Source organism: Microchirus variegatus, assembly GCF_963457635.1.
Source record: "Microchirus variegatus genome assembly, chromosome: 14".
In the NCBI taxonomy this organism is placed as follows: Eukaryota; Metazoa; Chordata; class Actinopteri; order Pleuronectiformes; family Soleidae; genus Microchirus; species Microchirus variegatus.
Genome location: NC_139815.1, coordinates 3006853 through 3020134, shown reverse-complemented (window position 1 = coordinate 3020134; position 13282 = coordinate 3006853). Strand labels below are relative to the sequence as shown.

Sequence of the window (13282 nt, the reverse complement as noted above, 5' to 3'; positions counted from 1 at the left end):
CTTCTTCATAGTTGTATTGTTGTTTAAATGACAGTTGTCTTTACATCATCTCAAACCAGTCTGGTCATTCTCCTCCGAACTCTGGCATCAATAAGACATTTTCCTCCAGGGAACTCACTCTGCTCACTGAATATTTTCTATTTTTCGGACCGTTCTCTGTAAACCCTAGAGACGGTCGTGCGTGAACATCGCGGCAGATCAACGGTTTCCGAACTGTCTGATACTAACCGACCACGCCATGTTCAGAGTCGCGAAAAAAAATCACCTTTCTTATTCCTCGTAACGCTCCGTTTGAACTTGCAGCAGCTCATCTTGACCGCGTCGACATGCCTAAATGCATCAATCGTCCGCGATGTGATTGGCTGATATCTGTGTTAAGAAGCAGCTGAAGAGGTGTGACGAAAAGTCAGTGCAATTCGGTCATTCGAAAAACATTTGGAAACTTGACAGAAAATAAAACTTTCCACAGCATCCATCAGCTGCTGCAGCCTTTATCAGGGTTTACCAGCACCCAGATTAAAACTCTTATAGTGGGAACATTTGCACTGCACACATGAAATTCAGTAGATCTGGCTGTATTATTTTTTATTGGTTTACGCCTCTCGGGATCTTTTTTCTTTTTTTTTTTATCAATCCCACAGAATCAAGGGTAAACACATCAAAGGGCTTCTATCCAATATTTTGCACCAAAAGTCAACACAGAAATCCTAGAAGTGCAGGTGCTAACAATTTTAGGTTCCCAGAGCGTTCTGGGACCTTATGGTTGTGGGAACGTTCCCTGAAGGTTCCTCCCTCGGTTCTCCTGTGGTTGACACGAAAAGTTTTTGGTTGCACATTTGGTTCCCAGAACGTTATTTTGTCATAAGAACGCTCCCCTAACGTTACTCTTATACAACCTTTACAGAATATTCTCTTTTGGTTCCCAGAGTGTTCCCCTAAATTTACTTTCCTACAACCTTCATACATTAAAGTGGACCTAGACCGGAAGTTCCAATTAACGCTGTTTTTAGTGTGTATCTGCGTCATTACCTTGTTTATGATGCCCTGAAGGTTCTAAACAAACAGTTCAGCCACTGCTGAGAACGCTGTGTTTTATTGTAATCTCGGGCTCAGCGAGATCTCTGAAAAAACCTGGTCCGGTTACTTAAACACTGGTTCTCCTGAACAGCAGATCCTCCTGCTCCGGGCACTAGTCCGGGCACATCCGGTTAGGAACATTGAACCGCAGAAGAAGAATAACGTCCGTTGTGGAGGTGTTTCACGAGCGACAGTGTCTTCAGACTGGGTCTGACTCCGGGTCAAAGTCATAAAAGGGACTGCTAGAAGAAGCTATTTTTAAACATTGTTAGAACAATGTTTTGATAATGAGTAGCAGTGCATCCACCGTTCCAGAGGGGGTTTGCTGAATATGTCACTTCCGGGTACTGGCCAATCACAAGACTCTGTCTTCTGGGTGTGAGAGTTGAGTCTGAAATATCGCGGCTGGGCGACAGCGCCAGAAAAGAGGATTTCTATGGATTCCAGCAACTAGGAGGTTTTTGACCATAAAAACAAGTTAATGTATGTAAGTAGACCTCCATAACTAACATATAATGTGCAACAGGACCACTCTATGTGACCTTTAACATGAAAGCATTAATTATATATAACACACACTAACCTGTTCACTTTGTATTGGAACCAAAATATCTGTACTTTTTGGAAAATGCAGTGAAAACATGAGGAATAAATGAGGCAGGGAATGAGGGAACAATTATCAGCAGTGACAAGGTGACTGAGCAGGTGGGCACTTAAACTAACCACTTTATTAGGTACACACGGCACCTGACAAAGTGGCAGGAATAACACTCAGTGTGTTCTTCTGCTGCCGTAGCTCATCAGCTTTAAGGTTTGACGAGCTGTGTGAATCGGAGCAGTGGGAGTACGGGAGCTGTACTGTGTTCGCTCTACCGCACCGCTGTGATGAGAAGGGAGTGGATCCAAAAAGCAAAGCCCTTAATCTAGCAGTCTATCTTTGTCCCTACCCTCACCTATGGTCATGAGCGATGGATCATGAGCGAAAGAAATGCCAAAATGAGTTTTCTCAGAAGGGTGGCTGGGGTCTCCCCTCGGGGCTCAGCTATCTGGGAGGGACTCGGAGTAGAGCCACTGCTCCTTTGTGTGGAAAGGAGGTCAGTTCAGGTGGTTCTGGTACCTGGTAAGGATGCCACAAGGGCACCTCCCTTGGTAGATGTTCCTGGCACATTCAACTAGGGGCAGACTTGGGGCAGACCTTGGGGCAGACTTGGGGCAGACCAAGGACTAGATGGGGAGATTATTTCTCTTTACTGGCCTGTGAGCGCCTCGGGATCCCCCAGTCAGAGCTGGACAACGTGGCCAGGGAAAGGGAAATCTGGGTCTCTCTGCTAGACCTGCTACCCCCATGAGCCGATCGCAGATAACAATGTTTGACGATGGATGGAGTTCATCCTCTTCGTACCATCTTCAAATTTAGATTAGAACACATCGTTGTAACCACATCTACATGATGAAATTGAGCACTGAGTTGCTGTTGTGTGATTTGGCCGAGCAAATAGTTGCGCTAACAGCAGCACACAGAACATGTGCACCAGATAAATTGGCCTGTGGGTTGAAGTTACAAAAACACATCATGAAATCTTCAGCGATTCATCAAAAACAAATCACAGATTCATGAGATCAGCAGTGCTAAACCTCGGGTTTGTCAATAAATGCTAAAATATTTATTCTATTCCCTCCGTTCCTCTCTGCTCTGTAACTTTCTCAGCCTCCAAACTGTCTAATGGCGATTAAACAGCACACAAGGTTATTGGATTGCTCAGTCAAGAGTAAGAGTGACTGATGAACCCATTTAGTCTGTGTCTGTTATTATCAGGCTGGCACTGGGAAATACTGTGTGTGTAAGTCTGTCCAATAGAGTTTCAATCTATTGCCTTCTGGTGTGTGAGGTGGTGCTCGCCTTATCTCCCTGCCACCTAATGGATCCATCAATGGCAGTGACTGGCTGAGGACCTGAACTGTCAAGTAGATTTCCCAGAGGGCTAACACAGATTGATAGGTGGAGATGTACAATCATCTGGTGGTCTGATGTCTGTGAGTGACGTGTTGGCACTGCAGGAGTCAGATTTGCTCCTGGACTGTGTATAAAAAATGGACGTGGTCCGTTCCAGACGCAAAACAAACTTCCATTTGGGAAAAAGATTTGTGATTCCACTGGCGACGTCCTGGCATCTACTGGAGAGTACGAGCTATCGATCACACTGATGTCCACTCATATGTGCTGTGTCGTCTATTTTCCTCTAAATGGGAACATAATTTATTACAAAACCGACAACAAGTTATATTAAAGGAGAGTGAAACTAGTGATTGAAACCATTAACTAACCAGGAAACTCTTCACTGACTAATTTTTACCATAAACGAGTGGAGTCACCACCTGGTGGCTGACTGCTACCTCCATTCAACTTCACTTTTCAAAGCAGAAAACTACATCCATTTGTATAAATAAAGTGCTATGTGTATAATAGTGGACTCAGGTGTTTGTGTTATCTGGAACATTTGATTCACATCAAACTGCACTGTGGGCCGGACGCTTCACTTTTTCAACACGGAGTGCAGCAGAAGTTGAGACATGCTTTCCAAGAGACAGGGGAAGTGCCAGCCAACCACAATTTGGATAATATCGTATCCAAACAGAGCTCTCAGACAAGACCATTCTCTTGCTATGAAGTCAGCCATTTCAGACACTCAATTCTAAACATTCCCCTCCAGTCAAGTTCTAGAGGACTAAATGGGATGTTCTTCGTTCGTTCACTTTAGTCGCTCAAGTTGAATTATTTGACCTTGAGCACAAGACTTCTGTGAGGTGATGAGACACTTCACGTTCACGAGATACTAGGTCACAATGTGGGAATGGAAAATGTGAAAAATGGAAACTGTAATGTAAAGCAGCTTTGAGTGGTCAAGACTGGAAACCTTGTGAGTTGTGCGTGTCACATAATTCAATGTTGATGAACAGGGATGGGTATCGGTGCTGGTAAATCACTGGATCGGATATCAGACAGATAAAAATGCAACACTATCCGAAAATCCTATAAATGCACAGACTGCAAAAATAACATTTTAGCTGAGTCGTTATTACACAGTTGGGGAATCGTGTCTTTGAAATGATTCACAAATGTGTTGTTAGCAACTTCATGCGTTCATAAATGGTCTAAAATGACTGTCTCGGACTAACATCTGTATCAGTAGATACTCGAGTTTGTGACCAGGCATCGGACAAATAAAAGTGGTATCCCTATTTATTATACTGGTTGTTAGTTAGTTGGTTCGTTAGCTCTGGTATTAGAGTTTTATCTCAATGCTCATGCATCAAAAAATGCACAGAAAATGGGCGAAAAGAAGCCAGAGGTGTTTTAATTTGAGACTTTTGGGGGTTGTGGTTGTTTTGTCTTTCATTACAAAGCCACCAAAACCTGGCAGCTGACTGAAGCTCACTCACTCACTCACTCACCATCTAGCACTTTATCCTCCACGTGAGGGTCACAGGGGGCCAACCTCAGCTGACACTCTGGACAGGAGACAAACCACCATCCACTCTCACACTCACACCTGCCAGTGTCTAATTTACCCTAATTCCCAAATCTTTATGTGGAAGAGAAACCGGACAACCAGGAGAAAACCAACGCGCAGAGAGAAAATATGCAAACTTCGTGCCCTTGTTCCGACCGGGGTCATGAACTCTTGCACTCTGCAAAGACGAGGACACCATGACATCAACCGTGTGGCCCCCGTTGCTGCAGTCGCCTCACTCCAATGACAAAAATCGGTCAAAATGATAGATTACCAGCACCATAATTACTTTACAGCAGCTTTGCTGCTTCAATGGACGTGTGGAAAAGAAACTAAAACCCTGTAAACATTTGCCGTGCCTCGGTGCATCGTCCTATCTTTCAAACCCAAAGAAAATCCGGAGAATTTCAACCGACTGACTCGTGGGCTTCATGTGGATGACGGAAGGATCAAAGCACATTTCAGAGTGAACAAAGACCAGTTTGACTTTCTTCTTCTAAATAAAAGTTACACACAAGAGGAGTTACGGCCCCTAGTAAGCTGCTACATTTTGTCAGACCAGCATGAACATAAACTGAACATAAAGCTTTCCTTCTTTCATGTTGACACAGGATTTCTGGAGCTCAGTCAGACGGAGAGCATCAGGTTGTTGTTGTTGGCCACCTCGGTTTTTATCTCCTCCTGCTATTGTTCTGTTTGGTCGGGCAGCAGCCAGCTCTCTGGGAAGAGTCCAGTGTGATTTATTCCTTTCAAAACTCACAGACGTCTCTCTTCTCTCTGTGGCTCTTGGACAGCTTTGATGGAACAACATTTTTGCGGCCTGCGTCCGTCTGTGAACTCTGGGTGGGTTTGTCGCGGCCGCTGTGCAGCGTCAGCTGTGAGACAGGTGTGTTCACAGGTCAAGTCCAGGCGCTTTAATGCAGCGCTCGTGCACTTCAGCAAACGTGTCGAAAACATCTTGAAGGAGTTCGAGAGAAACGAGAAACATCGGCTGAACTTCAAGTCTGAGTGAAGGTCCAACAAAAACATTCTGCAACACAGGGCAACAAGAAACGCATATTACACATGAAAATATGTGTATTCCAATCAAGTTGATAGACCTCCCTGAATGTGTATTAAAGTAGACATATTATACCCTATTTCTGAATCACTCAATAGAACACTTTGCTGTCTGCTCTTTCAGATACTATTGCCCTCACTTGCACTCTCGTGTTTTTTTTAGGGATAAAGCGGAACTCCACGTGACAACAATTCCAGGAATGTCTCACTGTGACGTCACAATGAGTGCAGAAGTCAAACATTGCATGTTTTATCTCTTGTACTTAGACTGAGGCAGACCACAAAAACATGAGTGAGGCATCTTTTTTCACACTGTGCCGACTCATAGGGCCCCCAGTGTTCCAAATATAAGTATTAAAATGATTAAAAAAATGTAATTTAAATCCGGAAATACTAGGCCCAACACGCATTGTGCCCATGATAGCACATTCACCAGTAGGTGGAGTATTAAGGCCCGCTCACCGAGCAGAGAAAAACATTGCGACATCAGAAGAAGTAGTCGCCAAGGACAATCATCGGAGCCTTGACCTGGCGACCCTCTGCTGTAGCATCGTTCTCTTCTTCTTTGGTAGGAACGCGTCCTATTCCCAGTGTCCAGACTTGTACCGCCACCTGATGGTGAAGTCAGGTACAACAGGACCCCGACACACGAGTATACAAAATTTTGATTTTCGAAGATTTACGTTATCTGCCATTGTGGTAGTGTAACCAAGCTGTATACTGCAGTTAAAACTTAGTCATTCAGCCAATCTTGCACAGCAACACTACCTTTCAAAATAAGAGCCACTGACTTTGGCTTTTTACCACTTCCTGAATGAACCTTTTGCCACAACACAAAAATACCTTCGTTGCTACTCTTAAAAAATAAAAAAATACACTCTTTTTATGATACCTTTGATTCTATTTGTTAATTTCCTAACATAAAATACACATGTTGATGATATTTTTAGTTTTAATCATCATTGCACAACTCAGGTCGTGACGAGCATGTGCTGCCAGAGACCACAAGTGTAATTAACTACAGACACAGTGTGCACTTTTAAGAACTTTATTACATTTCATTAGTTTTTCTAATTAAAATGATTGACATCCTCACATTGGCAAAAACAAATACCTGGAGTGGAACAGAATTTGTCAGCGGTGTCTCACCCTTTTATGGAGACTTGCCGGCGTACTGGAGAGGAGTGGAGGATGAAAAGAACCAGGAAGCCTCCGCAGTAGAAACCACGACAGGTCGTTCAGATCAACGAGACCGCGAGCCCGTATCCGGTCGGCAAAACTCAGAATACATCTTTCATTGGAAGGAATGACTTCAGTGCCGTGATTTGTCCATTTTGTCAAAGAAAAGATGAACTTCAAATTGTTCAAAGTCGAGGCCAAAGTCGATTAGAAAGACTGCTGTTCGCCAGCAGCAGCCATCTTCTTTATTTACATGTAGCAGAGACTACACGCGGAAACCGTCGCAACTCTACCGACTCTATGCACGATGCGATTGGCGAGACCAAAGTTTGGACTTTGCAGCTCGCAAGCTAACGAGGAGTTTCTAGACGGAACCCTGTTAATTAAATTTGCTACCGCTGAGGTCGTCCAGATTTAGAGGCTACAGAAACCTTGGACCTTTTGTAACGTGTACATAAACACACAGTACCGTTCAAAAGTTTGGGGTCATTTAGAAATGTCCTTTTTTTTTAAGGGAAAGCTAATTTTTTCAATGAATATAACATTAAATGAATCAGAAATACACTCTATACATTGTTAATTTGGTCAACGACTATTATTAATGGTATATATTAATATGTACAATACATAGGTGTATAGAGGCCCATTTCCAGTGTTCTAATGTTACATTGTGTTTGCTAATCGTGTAAGAAGGCTATTGGATGATTAGAAAACTTTTGAAAACCCTAGTGCAATGATGTTAGCACAGCTGAAAACAGTTTTGCTGGTTCTTTGACGAAAAGGCAAAATTATTATTTTTAATAAAAATCATTACTTTTTAATCTTGTCAATGTCTTGACTATATTTTCTATTCATTTTGCAACTCTTTTGATGAATAAAAGTGTGACTTTTAATGGAAAGCACAAATAAACTGTACAGGTGACCCCAAACTTTTGAACAGTAGTGTATACATGTGTATGCTCACCAAGGCTCTGAATGCATTGCATGTTTCTTTATATTCAAGTATCTGCATGTTCATTTGTTAACCACAAGCTCGGCCCCGTCTTGTTTTTCCTTGTTCTGTTTGTGTCTCTTTGTTTAATAAACTGCAAATGAACCTACAAATGGAAACACACATTTGCAACGTTCCATCTCCTCCAAGCACTGAGGCATTAAAAGCCACAAAAATGGAAACGCTTACACTTACACAAACATAAGCAAAACCCGACATGGAGCAGAGGCTCCGGCTGAAAAAAAAAAAGCTCCTCATCAGCAGCTGCTTCTCTCGCCAGTTTGTGGGGAAGCGTCTGAAGTCGGTCCTCGGAGACGTTTGTGGGTCTGCACTGTTACTGCCACGTCTGACAGCTGTGAGTGAAAACTGCTGAACCTGCTCCGCTTCGGTGTGGATTCCTCTCTTATACAGCAAAAAAAAACATGACCCGAGCCTGAACCCAGTCCAAAAAACCAACAACCCCAGGTGAGAATTACACCACCAAAATAAATCAGAGGAAGTAAAAGGTTCTGCAGCAGTTTAGAGGAGAGCAGGGTAATAAGTGCAGGCAGCTGTGGCGTTTTTCGACTGTTATTATGGGATTCTTTACACTGTGGAGACATTGAGCTTAAACTGATATGTTCAAAAGATTCGTTCACCGAATCGTTCATTGCTAAGCAGGAGCCCAGTGCCCTGCTACGTGACTCACCTCCTCCCTGAGTGCAGTACGTTCGCGCCGCGGGTCATAGAGTGAGTGACATCGCGGACGAGATTCACGTCCACAGCGACAGTTCACCAGCTCTCTGTGTGTCGGTTCGTTCGAGAATCATGACCGAGTCAGTGACTGACGGCGCGAACGAATCACAGCAGCACGGCAGACACAGTTCTTCTTACTTGTAACTCCCTCTCCGCTCGGTGCACGCCGGCTGGCGTCGTTTGCCGAAGATTCACGAGTGAGCGACGGCGCCGACGAACGACTGGAAACGAGTGATTCACAGAACGCGGCACAGTTCCACTCCCGGCCGCCACGCTCGCTGCTGAGCTCAACTGAACCAAGAAAGACACGAATCAGTTCATGAAGTGATCCCAGTCAGTTCGTTCACCCAAATGATTCGTACTTTCGAACGAATCACTCATGACCGACACAACACTAGTCATAATCTGTCGAAAATGTCACAAAAAATGTCGATCTGTGTTTCTCTATCCTGGAAATGACGATGTTCTCAAATGTTTTTGTCATACGGAGCAACGAAAGCAGAAAATATTCACGTTTAAAAAGCAGTTGAGATCAGATAAACTTTTTTGTCTGGACTTTTTACTGATTTTATGTTTTATACCTGAATGTTGCTGTGCCTTTAACTCTGTAAAAGCACCCTGGTTGTTTTCAAATGTGCTCCAGGATTAAAGTCGATTTGACTTGATCAAATTCAAGGACTTTTCGTGGAGTTTTCAAGGACCAGTTCCCTCAAATTCAAGGACCGAATGTGCCGACACAATTTAAGATGGGAGGACTAACTCGTAAGAGCCTCTTCTGCACAAGTGATTGTCCTTGGGATCTTGGTCAAAGTCAGTCTTTTGTCATTTGTCTTTGGTGAGTCAGAGATCTTGGAATTTTCATTTCCCAGGCATCATATCGTCGTCATTTTACTCTCTCTCGCTTTAATGTTACTCGCTTGTTGTTCTGTTGAGAGAGAGACAGTGGACGTTTACAGTGGACGTTAAGACGCCTCGTCTACGTACGTCAAGCAATATAGGCCGTGAAACAGTAGGCGGCGTTGTAACAAACAAGGGAGACATTTACCTAAATATCAGCTTTTTTCAAGCACAAAACTCTCAAGCACTTTCAATGACCCATTCAGGGCAATTTTCAAGAACATTCACAAACTTTCAAGGACCTGTTAACAACATAATGGCCCCATTTGTGACCTGGTTTCCTTTACAATTATTCACAGGTGAGTTCATCTGTAAGTTTTTCCTTTTGTTAGCAACTTCCTGTCTTCCAGTCCTGTTTCTTATCATGGGCAAGACTATAAAGAAAGAGTTGTATCTCTGTCAAAACATATTGGATTTGAACAAAATGTGGCATTTTGTGTGGAAGATCAGATACATTTTTGTTTTTGTTCCCTAAACTGAGAAAAACCAGCCTTCGCTAGTCTTTGTGAGTTGTAAACAACGTCGCAAAAGTGAATAAATTCAACTGAATCTTGGGCAAAATCAACACAAAGGAGTAAACATCAGATCAGACATCAACAGATTTTACAGCGGAGGCCTAATTTAAATTTCAAATCAAATCTTCAGTCTGTTTAGGAAATAAATAATATATAATTCAGAGTTTGGGTGAAGCCGTGGAGGATTTTCATAATTTAAAATGGTTTTACTGTCACTTTCTTAAGTGTGGGACTGCTTGAGTAAGAGTTATGAAAAGTGTATTCAGAGGCAAATCCTACGTAAAATACAGCATCATTTCTCCCCGTGTGAACCAGGTTCAGCATTCTCCATTTATTTCTTTCAGAATACCCATTTAAGTTCTCAGAAACTTGATAAACTTAGTTTATACATTGTTTCTGATCATTTATCAGATGAGGAAATCAGCCTGTCTGTCCACGTTACAGCGAGACAAAAGACATCAACCATCGACCACTGTGGTGTGTTTATGTTGTTTACGCTTCTCTGTATCGTGCTGTTAATTCTGTTTTGTGTTTTTTTATTTTATTTTATGTGCTCAGGCTGAAACTTGCCTCGCTGGTATTTATCGTTTGCTGCTCACCTGGTTTTAAAAAACATGCACTGAAATAAAATATAAACCTGGAAGCTGTGGAAGGTGTTTTCAACACTCAGCTCTACTTTTATTACACATCATTATTATTATTGTCGCCAGCATGTTTTTATTTCTCTGCGTCTTCCTTTCTCTCAGAGCACATTTAAACTCTGTATTTTCTACTTAAGGGAAAAGGTTCTATCAAGGGTTTACATACGTAAAGGTCCAGTATGTAACATTTATGTGCAATTACTGGTTTCATTTGGCAGACAAAAATAAAAATTAAAAAATCGCCTGATTTTTTTTATTTGTTATTTTACTTATCCCAGAACTGGTGAGCTTTACAAGTCACTACTTTGTAGGGGTGGGGGAAAAAAATCGATTCACATAGGAATCGCGATTCTAATCATCCACGATTTTGAATAGATTCATAAACTTCAAACATTTTATTATTTTAAGTTTCTATTTTGAAAAACCACACAGAACACTAGTTTGTGTTATTTGTGTCCAGTTTATTTTTGTAACTTCTGGGAGAAAAAGGCAGCTAGCCTCAGCTTTTATTTATGCAAGTTATTTTTGTGTACAGTAAGTAAGTTTTTATTTGTTTAGAATGAATAAATGTTAACTTTTGTCTTAAGTTTGCCTTTGTGTGATCACATTATCACATTATCTTATACAAACATTATTGTTTCGATGCCATAATTTGCCTTAACACACTATGTATTGAATACATTTTTGAATCGAGAATTGTTTCAATCGAGAATCGTATGAATCGAATCGGTTGAATCGAGAACCAATTTTGAATCGAATCGAGAATCGATTTGGAATCGAATTGTGACCCTAAGAATCGGATTCGATTTTTGAATCGAATCGGTTGAATCGAGAATCGATTTTGAATCGAATCGGTTGAATCGAGAATCGATTTGGAATCGAATCGGTTGAATCGAGAATCGATTTTTGAATCGAATCGTGAGCCACCCAAAGATTCACATCCCTACTACTTTGTGTGTTTGTGTCGCGTGTAAAACCACATCACTGCAGTTTCAACCCTACCTACACTTTTTTGTTGAAATTTACCAGGGTCTTTGAATGCATCTCGTTAGCTCATGACGGTATAAACCCTGCATACATTTCACTCAATGTTTGACAAAAAAAAATCCTCTGAATATTCAAATATGCATTTTTGCTCGACATGACCATGAGTAGATTAAATTAGCACATTTAGCTGTGGGCTGTCATGCTTACGTTAACGCTGATCCAGCGTGTTGTCTCAGTCATTTGTCAAAATTCAGACGTTAGCAGATGTTAGTGTATTGTTTTTGACAAGCAGAAGAAAAAAAGAAGAAAAAAAAGCTTAACTTTGTCAAATCTGCTGTTTGTTGCTGAGGAGCGAACATGTTCAGCTAAGTTTCAGCTGACGGCTGCAACTCATTTATGCTGAGGACGCAGGAAATTAACTTGCCAAACACACACACACACACACACACATTCTTGTACAGCAGCCTTAGTGAGGACACTCACTCAAAACACAATGCATTCACTGGCCCCTTACCCTTATCTTAACTATAACAACTAAATTCCAAACCCTAAACCCAAACCTAATTCTAACTGCAACCTTAAAACCAGGTCTTAACCATCAAAACACCCTTTAAATATGTGAGGACCAGTCAAAATGTCCTAACTACCCATGATTTATATGTTTATGTCCTCATAAAGATACACATTCAAGGTCACACTTATACACATACAGGTTTGCCCAGCTATTCTTCTTAGGACTCTGCATTGATGCATAAAAAAAAGCCTTATCTTTAACCATAACCAGTTAAAACCTCGACTTAAACTGCAATTCAAATATTAGCCCAAAACCTAACCAGTTCCCCAGAAATTAGGTTCTGCCAAATCAGGACCAGGTTTTGGTCTCCATGAGGACTTACTGGAACCTGTTTTTGACTAAGACAAAAAAAGTAAGGTTTCATTTTGTTATAATTTCTTATTTTATTCTTCTCTAATATCTTTCCGAGAGTCATCCTCACAGACATTCTTGCCTGCATACATGCTGTGAGGATGAATGAATGATGCTGAATAATGACATGAATAATTCAATGTTTCGCCCCAGTTGTATCACATTCAGATCTCGCTGAAAATGCATTCTTCCAGCCTTATTCCAAGGTCGACATTATGAAAAATGGATGTTAAAGCGGAGCTTTTTCTCCTGCCCTCTTTCTCATTTTACCCCAATCTTCTCGTTATCCCTGGTCTTGATAATGCAGTGATTCATGTGGTGGTAGAAAACTTAGCTGCGTAACTCACCTGCTTGGATGACGGGGAGCAGCAGAGCTGCCAGGAACATGGTACATGTCTTCATCTCCCTCAGCCTGCCTGCTGTCCAACTTCAAATCTGTGGCCTTCAAAGGTTCCTCCAGACCTCCCAGTGGGCTTCAGAGAAGGTTTCAGAGTGGGAAGTGCCAAGTTCACAACGGGAGGCCACCAAAGGCACCTGAAACATCACATGGAGATGCAGAGGTCTCAGCACGACACGTACAAATGGGTGATTCTGAAGGACTCCCCGGTGGACGTGCCTGGCAGGAGGTCTGTCACATTTGTGGGCAGCCATGTCTCGCTGTGGAGGAGTCTTTTAGCTCGTTCTTCAAAAAGCTAACGGCAGCTTATTTTTTACTGCGTGTGTGAGGCAGCGAGGCACGTCCAACCACCAGGGACATCATACAG

The 13282-nt window shown here is 42.1% G+C and overlaps 1 protein-coding gene across 1 annotated transcript in view; it reads right to left on the bottom strand.

Moving 5' to 3' along the window:
* Positions 1-12920, bottom strand: part of cemip (cell migration inducing hyaluronidase 1) — a gene marked incomplete at its 5' end in the record, with an annotated part of 92552 nt that extends 79632 nt beyond the window's left edge. Inside the window, one exon of the mRNA XM_083901126.1 lies at positions 12866-12920. Within this exon, the coding sequence (XP_083757252.1) occupies positions 12866-12920 (55 nt within the window). The remainder of the gene's footprint in view (positions 1-12865) is intronic.
* Positions 12921-13282: the final 362 nt, after the last annotated feature.